The 13,455-nt window shown below is 50.6% G+C and overlaps 1 protein-coding gene across 1 annotated transcript in view; it reads left to right on the top strand.

Moving 5' to 3' along the window:
• Window positions 1–557: 557 nt before the first annotated feature.
• Window positions 558–13,455, top strand: part of LOC140218914 (uncharacterized) — a 541,895-nt gene continuing 528,997 nt past the window's right edge. Inside the window, exons 1-2 of the mRNA XM_072288608.1 lie at window positions 558–855; window positions 1,720–1,848. Of these exons, the coding sequence (XP_072144709.1) occupies window positions 558–855; window positions 1,720–1,848 (427 nt within the window). The remainder of the gene's footprint in view (window positions 856–1,719; window positions 1,849–13,455) is intronic.

Below are 13,455 nucleotides of genomic sequence, written 5' to 3'. Positions count from 1 at the left end.
GGCTGCCCTGAAACGTTCCTTTCTTGCACCGAATACCTCCGGAAGCGAAGTTTGCGATTTTTTATTTAAAAGATTGACAGAGCGAAAAAAATGTATTTTTATTTGTTCGTATAGTACATGTTGCAAAGAGGTAACGAAATAATACTTATGTGCGGCAAAAATTTATTGTGCATGCAGTGAGGCTCCACACTTGCAACTTTGCGAAGTGGCAAAAACGACGTTCTTGTGAAACCTTAGTTTCTTGTGAAACTAAGGTTCATTCCTTTGTGTGGACACATTTGCCCATGAGATATAAAAAATTCATTGAAAACAAAAATGGTCATGGGACCTCGATTACCGTTCTTATCTGAACATGCCCGTAATATATACGCTCCGAGATGGAATCAATAAAGACTCATGTTCCAACCTTCGAACGGCGTGCTGTCGTATACAGTAAGACACGCCACGTGTGTCGTAACTATGTAACAGTGGCGACGAGGCCAGACAGAACCCTCGAGGTGAAAAATGGATTAAGCCAGGCAGTTAAGCAGGAAACAGCGGCCGCGGAAATATCGACCATGGCTCATCATCAACTACCGGAATACGATGACCAGTCCGGCAACTGGAAGGCCTACATCATGAAGGCAGAAGCTTATTTTGAGGCAACTGGCATCAGCGACTCGGGAAAGAAGAGGGCGTTGCTGGTAGCAGCATTGAGTACGCGCACCGTGCAACTGCTCTCAGGACAGGTTGCACCGAGGAAGCTAAACTCGCTGACGTACGAGGAAGCAGTCAAAGTTTTGGATGACTACTTCGACCCCAAGCGTCATGAAATAACGGAGAGCTATCGGTTCTTCAATCGCTGCCAGTTGGAAGGTGAGCCCATTCAACAGTTCATCCTTGAAGTTCGCCGGGTTGCGGATGGCTGTAATTTCGGTGGCATGCTAGACCGGATGCTTCGTGACAGGATCGTCTGTGGAGTGAGGTCAAGCGCTGTTCAGAAGCAGCTATTAACGAAAACAGATTTGACGTTGACGGAGGCTGAAACAATTGCAGAAGCAGCGGAAAAAGATACAAAGAAGATGTCTTCTGACATTGAACCCGTGCTCAAGGTCAATGCACGACAAGCTGATGAACTGGTGTCAGTATGTGGGCGTTGCGTAAGCAAGAAACACAACAGAAACGCCTGCGGCTGGGCGAAAGCGAGGTGTTACCGCTGTGGTGTATACGGCCATCTGGCGAAGATGTGCCAAAGCGACGTGCGGAAAGGACGCCTAAGAGCACGTTCACAATGCAGGCAAGGAGAAGCGTTTGCAGTAACAACAGATATCACTGAGGAAAATGGAGACGATGCGCACATTTGGACACTAACCGCACCCTCCCATGGTGGGCTACCACCACCTATTCTTCGTACTTTCACATGGTGTGGCATTGACGTACCTATGATTGTGGACACCGGCTCACCCGTCTGTGTTGTGTTCAAAGAGATCTTTGAGAAAAACCGTGAACATTGGCCGCAATTAGAACCCGCATTCATTAAACTGTTCTGTTACCTTGGAGAACTTCCAGTATTAGGGAAACTGAGTATGGCAGTGTGTTACAATAACAAGGAGGTCAAGAGTTCCTTGATGGTCCTGAACTGTTCAGGCCCGAGCCTCTGCGGACGAGAGTTGATTTCCAAGTTCAATGACGCAGGATCCTCGGTGTTGAACGTATCAGTGCCACAAAGCTCTGGTCCAGGAAGCAGCTGTACCCCCGCCATGCATGCCGTCCTGTCAGAGTTCAAAGACGTCTTCAGCCCCGAGCTGGGTATAACTGACGGACACCCTGTCCATCTGAAGCTCAAGGAAGGCGCCACGCCAAAACTTTGTAAGGCCCGTTCCCTTCCATTTGCTTTACGCGACAAAGTTTCGAAAGAGATTGATAGGCTCGTAATGCTTGGAGTACTGTCACCTGTAACGCACGCCGAGTGGGCTACTCCCATTGTGCCTGTAATGAAGAAGAACGGTGCGGTTAGAATCTGCGTTGATTTTAAGGTGTCCTTGAATCCCGTCTGTGAACTGGAGCAGTACCCATTGCCAGCTATTGATGACATTTTCGCATGCCTGAACGGTGGGGATTGCTTCAGCACGCTGGATTTAAGAGACGCGTATAACCAAGTCCCCCTCGATGAGGACTCAAGGAAGATGTGTGTAATCAATACACACTGTGGTTTGTTTTGCTACAACCGACTGCCATTCGGCATAGCTTCCGCGCCTGCCATCTTCCAGCGGAAAATAGAAACAGTTCTACAGGGCCTGACAGGTGTTCAGGCTTACCTTGACGATGTTTTGGTATCAGAAAAAATTTGTAGCACCGACAGGTTACGACAAGTACTGCAGCGTTTCCGTGAGCATGGAGTGAAGCTCAGACTTGAGAAATGCAGCTTTCGCCAAGAGGGAGTCACGTATCTGGGTCATAAGCTTGATCGTGAAGGTGAAGATCGTGATCGTGAAGATCGCGACACACGTTTACATGTCAACAAAATATTTATGACAAGGTTATCAGCTACTTGCCGACAATGGTGGCAACTGTGGCATCAGTGTGCCTTAGCAGATGTACCATCGAGGACAAATGAAATGCGAATAGCGGAGCGTGTTGCGCAGGCATAACGAATTGTACAGTGCATGTCTTCGGCCAGTCATTATGCACGTGGGTGGGCATTTCGTTTTCGCGCAGAGTGCAGCGCTGCTCGCCCTGCTGCGATAAACGCCACCCCTATTTTGACCGAAAATTATTTTCTCATATCTCCGTGGTAGTGCCATTCCCACCTGGCAGTGCACTCTTATGGTGGCTAGCAGAATCACTGCATTTGTAGGATGATATAGCTGGCATGCACCCAGTTTCCTAACACCCGTTGCTATACTTTTGTTACCACCATGAAAGCAGCCAGTGTGCAATCGGAATTTTGAATAGCACCAATGATGTATTACTCAGGAGGAGCAAAAACAGGGCTGGCCGCCTTATCAGTAATAACACTAATAGGAATGGCACTGCAATGACGGGGTGAGAATGCAAGCTTCAAATAAAATACAGGTGACGTAATCGCAGCAGGACGAGCAGCCCCGCATTCCGCGTCGAAACCATATGCGCATTGTTACGTTTCGCCTACAACGCGCGGTAATGCCGGCGCGGATGCAACGGACGCCGGGGCTTTGTTCAAAGCGGCGGACATTTTGGCCCGTTCGACGCCGCCGAAACGCCTACCCGCCAAGCGTGTCCAGGCGTGTTTCAGTGCCACGTGTCTTCGTGTGTGCGTGTGTGTGTGTGTGCCCTCGCTTGTCAAAGCGCGGCAGCCGGGGAGCGGAGTTCCCCGAATGAGGAGCCTGGAGGTCTCTCGGCTCAACCGTTCGCGCCGTCGTGTGGGCGGTTGGCGATGCGTCACTGCACTCGGTTCAGCAGGTCTCTCGGCTCAACCGTTCGCGCCGTCGTGGGCTCATGCTCCGCCGTCCCGTGACCTTCTTCCCGTGACCTTCCCTTTTGGACCGCGACGCCGAGAGTATAAGAGCAGCTGCCCCCGGACGCCAGGGGAGAGACTCCGTTTTGTACTGTTGAGTTGCGTGCTCGCCCGTCTCTCCACTTCGGTCGACCTGACCGGCCGCTCTTTTGCTATGTTAGAATAAACAAGTTGTTCTGTTACCAGTCTTCTCTTGCTTTGCCGGGACCTTCGGATGCTTCCAGTGCCCCAGGCCGCCAGGCCAACGCTACCCTTGGGGCTTGCGACCCATTGGCAATAACGGGCGTCAGCACCGAGACCCCAACAACTCGTGCCAGCGGTACGATTGCAACATCTGGTGGCAGCGGTGGGATCGCGACAACGGAGGCCAGCAGCGAAGAGATGCGGTTGACTGTATGCTGAGCAGCACAACGACCATCCGGGAGCAGCGCAACGAGCCCTGTGTGATGACTGGTTGCCTGCAGCGGAACGACTGCGCTGAAGTCTTGGCTGCAAGGTTTGGTGAGTGCGGGACTTTCTTCTTCTGAGTTTTGCCAGGCTTTTGTTAGTGTTAGAAACAGAGCTGGTAATTGTGGTTGTCGTTGCTACCGGGTTAGTTTGCGGCAAGACAATAGTAGGCAGTAGAGAAAGCAGCATTCAGAGCAGCCATGGATTTGAAGTCGTTGCGCAAACCGAAATTGCTGGAGCTTGCAAGAGAGTTGGGTCTGGATGTCTCAGACAAACTCAGAAAACCAGAACTGCTAAGGGCTATTCTTGAGTTAGAAGCTGAGGATGACGAGCTGTCGGATTGCCTTGAGACCATTGAGGAGCGGGCAAAAAGACAGGAGCGCGAACTTAAAGAACAAAAAGAGAAAGAAAAAGAAGAGCGCGACCGTCAACACGCTTTGGAAATGAAGCGTCTCGAGTTAGAGATGGAACGCGCTCGTAATGGAAGTCAGGCACACGGTGCAGGAGAACGAGTATTGTTCAAAATGACTGACCTGATGCGGCCGTTTAAGCTTGGAGAGGACATTGGTTTGTTCCTGGTTAACTTTGAGCGAACGTGCGAGAAGCAGGGGTTCTCTCGGGAAACGTGGCCTCAGCGCTTGCTCACTTTGCTACCCGGCGAGGCGGCCGACGTAGTCGCTCGCTTGGAGAGAGAGGAGGCAGAGGATTTCGACAAAGTGAAATCGAGTCTGCTAAAAAAGTACCGGCTGTCAGCGGAGGCGTTCCGTCGGAAGTTTCGGGAAAATGAGAAAGGCAAAAGTGAGTCATATACAGAGTTTGCGTACAGGCTTATGTCAAACATGCAGGAGTGGCTCAAAGAAGAGAAAGCGTTTGGTGACCACGAGAAAGTTCTGCAGTGTTTCGGGCTAGAACAGTTTTATAGTCGGTTACCTGAGAACGTGCGGTACTGGGTCTTGGATAGGCCAGACGTTAGTACGGTGGCTAGAGCCGCTGAGTTAGCCGAGGAGTTTGTGACGCGTCGGGCTCGTGGAGCTAAAGACGGTCAAAAGGGTGAATTTGGCTCCAAGTTTGAGAGGCCAAAGTTCACGCCCATGAGAGCAAAGGGGGACACACGTAGTTCGGATGCGAGTGAAAGCAGTCCGACCGAACGTAAGGAGACGGCGGCAACCGAAGCCGAACGCAGAAAGCGGTTCGAGACGAGGCAAGCGCGCGTTTGTTATACGTGCCAGAAGCCGGGTCACTTTTCGGCGCAGTGTCCGACCGAACGTAAGGAGACGGCGGCAGCCGAAGCCGAACGCAGAAAGCGGTTCGAGGCGAGGCAAGCGCGCCTGTGTTATACGTGCCAGAAGCCGGGTCACTTTTCGGCGCAGTGCCCAGAAACAAAACCAAAAGTCGTGTTTTTTTCATTAGGCAGCACTGACGAGAACATCAAGCTTCTCGAGCCTTACATGCGAGACCTCCTCGTGAACGGGAAAGAGTGCCGAGTGCTTCGCGATACCGCAGCTACAATGGATGTAGTTCACCCCTCTTACGTAGAACCCGATATGTTCACAGGCGAGTGCGCATGGATCAAGCAAGCAGTGGAAGCTCATAGCGTGTGTCTGCCGGTAGCAAAAGTGCTTATTGAAGGACCTTTCGGAGCACTTGAGACGGAGGCCGCAGTGTCATCTATGCTGCCCCCCCAGTACCCGTACTTATTTTCGAACAGGTCCGATCACCTCCTGCGCGAGAAGGGGCTTTTGTTTGGTGAGGCTAGCGTTCAGGCCTTAACCAGATCGAAGGTTCGGGAGCTCGCTGCAAAGGCGGTAGTTGCGGGGCCGACGTTGTTGAACGATGAGAAAGGGTCAGAGGCGCAGCAAGCTGGTATTCAGAGCACGCCCGAACGGGATAAAATTGAGCCTGTAGCGTTAAAGGCACCAGATACTGGAGAGGAAATTCCCGATGCGGGAAAGTTAGAAGAGCTTCCGGTCGAGCTTCCGGGACTAGGCTCAGTGACGAACAGGAAAGACACCGATCAAGTCATTAGTGACTTAATAAGTAAAGCATCGCTGTCGCCTGAGCAGAAAACCGAACTACACCAGCTCTTACAAGAGTTTCAAGGTCTGTTCTCTGAGAGGCCTGGTAGGACTTCTGTCCTTACTCATGACATAGAACTTACCTCCCCAGAGCCAGTACGATCCAAGGCGTACCGGGTGTCACCCCGCCAGAGCGATATTATGGAGGCTGAGGTAAAGAAAATGCTACAGCTCGGTGTTATTGAAGCGGGTGAGAGTGATTATACCTCCCCTTTGATTTTAGTTGAGGTACCGGGCAAGGAACCTCGTCCTTGCGTCGACTACCGCAGGCTTAATTCCATCACTAAGGATCAAATTTATCCGATCCCTAACATCGAGGAGCGCCTTGAGAGAGTGAGTAGCGCTCAGTTTATTTCCACCCTAGATCTTGTCAGGGGTTATTGGCAGGTTCCACTTACAGAAGAGGCTAGTAGGTATGCGGCGTTCATTTCACCAATGGGGACATTCCGTCCTAAAGTTTTGAGTTTTGGTTTGAAGAACGCGCCATACTGCTTTTCAAGCCTCATGGATAAAGTGTTGCGGGGACAGCAAGAATTCGCTTTACCGTATCTAGACGACGTAGCGATATTCTCCGCATCCTGGCCGGAACATATGGCGCACTTGCGGGCAGTGCTAACCCGCCTGCGCGATGCGGGCTTGACAGTCAAGGCTCCCAAGTGCCAGTTAGCACAGGCCGAGGTTGTCTACCTCGGACACGTGATTGGTCGGGGTCGACGCCGCCCCTCTGAAATAAAGGTGGCCGCTGTGCGAGACTTCCCGCAACCGCGTACGAAGACCGATATTCGGTCGTTCTTAGGTGTCGCCGGCTACTATCAGAGGTACATCCCCAGGTACTCTGATATCGCGGCTCCCTTGACGGATGCTCTAAGAAAGACAGAGCCGCAAACAGTCGTCTGGGATGAGACGAAGGAAAGAGCTTTTAGCGCCCTAAAGAGCGCCCTAACAAGCCAGCCTGTGCTACGATCGCCCGACTACACAAAAGGGTTCGTTGTTCAGTGTGATGCTAGTGAGCGAGGCATGGGCGTTGTACTGTGCCAACGGGAAAATGGAGAAGTAGAACACCCCGTCCTGTATGCTAGTCGTAAGCTGACGAGTCGTGAGCAGGCGTATAGCGCCACCGAGAAAGAGTGTGCGTGTATCGTGTGGGCCGTTCAGAAATTGTCATGTTACCTAGCCGGCTCGAGGTTTATCATTGAAACGGATCACTGCCCTCTCCAATGGCTGCAGACCATCTCTCCCAAAAATGGCCGCCTCCTGCGCTGGAGCCTCGCTTTGCAACAATATTCCTTTGAGGTGCGTTACAAAAAGGGGAGTCTCAACGGTAACGCCGATGGCTTAAGTCGAAGCCCCTAACGTGGGAATCAGCCTCAAAATTGCTAGTTACTGATGTTTTTCTTCCTGAGGCAGGATTTTTAACCTATTGCTTTTGTGTAGTGTTTCAAAGTGATGATGTGCTTTTTAGTGCAATTTTTCCGATTTGTGGACGCGTTCTGAGTGCTGCCAAACTACTGTAAGGAACTAGGCAGCAGCATAAAAGGGGAAAGAGCCTGGCAGGGCTTAGTGAGGGTTGTGCCGTGCTTGCTGACTGAGCGGTTGACTTTCGGCGTAGTTCTAACGCTTGCCGGAAACGAGAACAAAAATGTCAACTCTCCCGAAGTCACTTTGCAGTGTCCTGTGTGCACCTGAACGTGAGAACGAGGCCTTCTCTGTGCGCTGCGCTCAAGAAACGCCAAAGGACGCCCGACTTCGGTTATGAGCATCATCGAGCGACATCCCTCCGGACAGCGGATGCAGTCCCCTGACCATCGGGATCTCCTTCCCCCGGCGGGGCGGTCTGTTACGTTTCGCCTACAACGCGCGGTAATGCCGGCGCGGATGCAACGGACGCCGGGGCTTTATTCAAAGCGGCGGACATTTTGGCCCGTTCGACGCCGCCGAAACGCCTACCCGCCAAGCGTGTCCAGGCGTGTTTCAGTGCCACGTGTCTTCGTGTGTGTGTGTGTGTGTGTGTGCCCTCGCTTGTCAAAGCGCGGCAGCCGGGGAGCGGAGTTCCCCGAATGAGGAGCCTGGAGGTCTCTCGGCTCAACCGTTCGCGCCGTCGTGTGGGCGGTTGGCGATGCGTCACTGCACTCGGTTCAGCAGGTCTCTCGGCTCAACCGTTCGCGCCGTCGTGGGCTCATGCTCCGCCGTCCCGTGACCTTCTTCCCGTGACCTTCCCTTTTGGACCGCGACGCCGAGGGTATAAGAGCAGCTGCCCCCGGACGCCAGGGGAGAGACTCCGTTTTGTACTGTTGAGTTGCGTGCTCGCCCGTCTCTCCACTTCGGTCGACCTGACCGGCCGCTCTTTTGCTATGTTAGAATAAACAAGTTGTTCTGTTACCAGTCTTCTCTTGCTTTGCCGGGACCTTCGGATGCTTCCAGTGCCCCAGGCCGCCAGGCCAACGCTACCCTTGGGGCTTGCGACCCATTGGCAATAACGGGCGTCAGCACCGAGACCCCAACAACTCGTGCCAGCGGTACGATTCCAACAGCATGCACGTGTACAGTGATGGCTGGCCGACGCCGCGCACTGTGCTTTCAGCTATGCTTCGCCGCGCGCTATGCTGCTCGCATTTCATTTGTATTTGATCGTACATCTGTTGTGGCACTTGCAGGTAGGCAGTTCTTTCCCAGATAGCCACAAACATCCGATAGATGTACCTGATTGATCCAAACATCCCGCAAAAAATGGGATGTCCTATGGACGCCCTTTGCATGCACATACATCTAAGGGACGTGCGATGACATCAAAGTTTTGGATGTCCGATGAACATCTATTTAGTTCATTCATCAGAGGTACAGCAGACAAAATTTTGGATGTCCATGGAGCGTCCATAAAGTTTCTACTTTAGACGTGCATTGTAGGCCCCCAAAACTTTTTTTTCCGCATTGTCTACGCGCGCTTCTATGATATTGACGTGGACGATGCTGCGCAGTTGGAGCCTTCAATTTGGTGCGACGATCGAGCGGTATCATCAGTGATCATGTAATGGATGTCGATAGATGTCCCATTTTAAAATTTTTTTTGCAATCAATGACTTTTTTATTTTCGACTTTGTAAAAGGAATTGAAAAAAAAAAACAAGGCACAGTATCTTTTGGAATGAAATGAAATACATAGTAGAAAAAACTACATGAAAGTTATATCAAGGCACTCTACTTTTGTTGACCACCACCAAAATTTTTTTAAGTATGGAAAACTTTCCGTGTGGAAGTGATCGCGTGGCCTCCGGCACTTCACACTCCATCTCGGAGGGATGTGCGTCGACAGCATGCTCGAAAGCAAGAAGCCGGAAGCACACCATAAATTTTGCACTAAATGAAAAATGGTGTTTAAGAACTTCAGCAAAGTTAAATGATTTAAAGAGATCTCACGCAGCATTATTGTCAACTTATCAATTATTCTCAGTCGCGTGCCTGTCATACGTCACCATAAGCGCAGCCATTGCAATGGCGCAGCAAGCAAGGGTATGTGGGCATGTGTGAGCTTGTGTTCCAATGCTCCCGCTGAGCTTTCTCTATGGCTGAGCCGTGCTGCTCTATGCTGTGCTCCCTGAAGGGCTGCAGAAGATAGCGCCAAGCTTTCCGTTCTCACAACGAACCACTTTTAGGCGGCGGTGCTGATGCTATGACACTTCACTTCTTATTCTCGCTATGTCTGCACTGGTGTCCGGTCGTCAGCAGGCACATGGTTTTCAAGGTATGGCGGTGTTTTTTTTTTTTACTTTCTTCTCTTGTATGTCGGTAATGAGTGCTTAGCACGGGCAGGAAGAGCTGATGCACAACGCAAACGCCCAGCGGTTTCGGCGGTACCCTTCAAGGCATGTCGGTGGTGTTTCTTCTCGGAATAGTGTTAAACTGAGCCAATTGGTGTATAGCCAAGACTAGTTTGAACAGCTGAACTGCAACCCAAAACAAATGACTATAGAGAAGCGACGTTCTTGTTGTCTCCCTTTGTCCCGTGTTTCAGTTCGACCTCTCATACTCGTCCTAGTCTTTCTTGCACTGCACGCGCTACTCGCGGTCGGCAGGTTTTGTGCATAACGGCACGATGGTGTCAGTGGTTCTGGCACACATTTTCGATAGTGGTGCTCGATGTTGCGAGGTAGTCACCGTTCATGCATTGCTTTGGAGGTCTTGCAGTAAGGGCTGTCGTAGAGCTACGTGATATTTTACACGCTTTGTTGCTCCTCTGTGCGTTTGCATAGCTCCTGTGTATAGCGTGCCGTATTAGGTGCTTGTATCATTTGTAGGCACAAGCCATGTACTTTCACGTATTCTTGAACAGTTTCTACATTATATAAAGCTTTGCTGTGCTCTACTGCTTGCAAGGACAATTTTATTGTCAGTGGTACTATTTAAGCAGACGCCTTAAATCTGCCTCCATGATAATGATGCTATAGGGGTGGATTTATACTCTGGGATTTTAATCTAATCACTGAATTTAGAGTAGCTGAAAACCGGTTACTTTAGGCGTCTTAAGCTACCTTATATGTCTTACCCACGCATTCAGAAATGTCCCTTAAGTTGAAGCCCATGCTTTGTTTGGTCGAGATAAATCCCGTCACGAACGCGCCCAAGGAGAGACAGTGAGTGTCTTGGGCACGTTCGCACCTGTCGTTATAGTGACAGTCAAGCATGGGCTTCAAGTAAGGGTGAGTATCGAAATGCGGGGTAAGTAATCAGCGATGCGTTTACATAGTCGTAAAGATTCTGTCCTCTTTTTCTGGTTTAGGATGCTCAAGCCAGCCAGCAAGAGAGTGATCTTCCAAGTACGGTTCACCCTTCAGCCCCGCATAACATCGTACCGTGTGCCTTTAGGAGTGCTGACAAAATTTCGAAAGGAAACGCAAGCAAGGCAGATGACGATTATCGTTGTGTGGCAGATATACACCCCAAAATGTGTACTTTTGCCTACACTCTTAGGCAAAGTTACACCCTTTGGGTTATATCTCAGCCACAAAGCAATATACTCTAAAAAAACTTACCCTTTGGGGTGTATATTACACCCTTTGGGGTGTACACAGCAATAATCCTCATCTGCCTTGCTTGCGTTTCATTGAAAACGCCGCGCCCGCTACTTTCCTGTCGGGAATGCTGCGTCATGCTGATAACGCGCATGCCGTTCGTTACTAGGAAGTACCGTGTGCGCAGCGTTAAAGAAAGGAAATGCGGACAAGACAGATGGCGATTATTGTTGTGTGGCAAAAGGGTGTAGCTTTGCTTAAGAGTGTAAAATTGTACGCTCTACTCTCTTAGAAAAATTTACACAATTTGGGGCTTATCTTGTCCCACAACAGTAATCGTCATCTGTCTTGCCCGCGTTTCCTTTGTTTAACGCGGCGAGCCCGATACTTCCCAGTCACGAACGGCATGCGCGTTATCAGTGTGACGCAGCATTCTCGATAAGAAAGTAGCGAGCGCCGAGTTTTCAAGGAAGGAAACGCAAGCAAAGCAGATGACGATTATTGTTGTGGGACAAATATACACCCCAGAGTGTGCAACCGTTTTAAGAGTGTGCACTCTTAGAAAAATTTACACCCTTTGGTGCGTATCTTGTCCCACAACAATAATCGTCATCTGTCTTGCCCGCGTTTCCTTTCTTTAACGCTGCGAGCCCGGTACTTCCCAGTCACGAACGGCATGCGCGTTATCAGTGTGACGCAGCATTCTCGACAGGAAAGTAGCGAGCGCCGAGTTTTCAAGAAAGGAAACGCAAGCTAGGCAGATGACGATTATTGTTGTGGGACAAATATACACCCCAAAGTGTGCAACCGTTTTAAGAGTGTGCAAGAAAAGTTTACACCCTTTTAGTCGTATCTTGCCACTCAACGATAAATGTAAACTGTCCTGTCCGCATTTCCTTTCTTTAACGCTGCAAGCCCGGTACTTCTCAGTAACGAACGGCATGCGCGTTATCAGCATGACATAGCATTCCCGACAGCAAAGTAGCGGGCCCGAAGTTTTCAAGAAAGGAAACGTAAGCAAGGCAGATGACGATTATTGTTGTGTGGCAGATATACGCCCAAAAGGGTGTAAGCATTTTTTAGAGTGTACCCGGCAAGCCATCTGGAGTGCTGTATCCTGTTCAGATACCGCAAGCGCCATTCGAACAAATTGGCATGGACTTTTAGGTCCGTTTCCACTTTCTACTGCCGGAAATAGGTGGGTGATTGTCGTCACAGATTACCTTACTCGATACGCCGAAACAAATGCTATCGAACGCGGAACAGCAGCCGAAGCAGCGCGCGATTTTTCATCGAAGCCGTCGTTCTAAGGCATCGCTCTCCCGCACTGGTCATAACAGACAGAGGATCTGCGTTCACGGCTGCGCTTCTGGACACCGTTTCGCGACTAAGTGGTACCACTCACCGAAAGGCCACGGCTTACCATACCCAAACCAATGGGGTGACAGAACGTTTGAATAAGACGCTGGCAGACATGATCAGTATGTACATCGACGTCGACGGCGAGAACTGGGACGAGATTTTACCATATGTTACATTTGCGTATAACACGGCTCGTCAAGAGACAAAACGCGTGACACCTTTAAACCTCACTTACGGCCGGGAAGTGACAACCATGTTGGACGCAATGCTGCCGCACGAGTGCCGTGATGGCGAGACTGGTGCCGAGGTGTTTACGCAACGCGCAGGGCAAGCCAGGCAGCTTGCGCGTTTCCGAATCCAAGAACAAGAGGACTACGATGCCAGACACTACAATCTTCGGCGTAGACCAGTCACGTACAACGTTGGTGACCAGGTGTGGGTCTGGACTCCTATTCGTCAGCGGGGACTGTCTGAGAAGCTCCTGCGAAGATACTTCGGGTCGTACCCAGTTCTGGGCCGCTTCAGCGAGGTGAATTATGAAGTTGTCCCCGACCGTCATAGATGCTCCAAACGCCGGCGGCACCTGCCAGAGGTTGTGCACGTGCTTCGTATGAAGCCATACTTTTCCTAATGACCTCAACTTTGCACCGTCTATGCACAGCCTTCGGAGGTTAGTGCATCGAGACGATGCCTTTTATTTTATTCCAAAGGAGGCGCAAATGCTACATCCTATATGGTCACCGCGGGTATGTTCCAGGCGATGAAAACGACACTGAAGTAGCGCGCGGGTAGAAAAAAAAAAGACGACAACGACGTCGCGTTGATTGCTCTGATAAAGTGCTTTTATGCGTCCTCTACACAGGCTTTCCTGTCTCCTACTAGGCCGTGACAATATTTCACCATCAAGGGGTGGTGAAATCGGCCTTAAAAGAGTCGCGGTATGTGCCAAAGTCCAGCAAAGGGTTAAGTTGCTGCTTGGAATATCAAGCTCTCCCTGCTGCTTGTATGAAGCAACTATCGTATCGTATGACATAAATTGTCTCGAAACCAATCGGGTGTAGCGGTTGTCAGCAGCTGCGACAGCTCCTCTT

Source organism: Dermacentor andersoni, chromosome 6, assembly GCF_023375885.2.
Source record: "Dermacentor andersoni chromosome 6, qqDerAnde1_hic_scaffold, whole genome shotgun sequence".
NCBI lineage: Eukaryota > Metazoa > Arthropoda > Arachnida > Ixodida > Ixodidae > Dermacentor > Dermacentor andersoni.
Note: the sequence above shows the minus strand (reverse complement) of the source record. Positions and strands in the feature narration are given on the sequence as shown.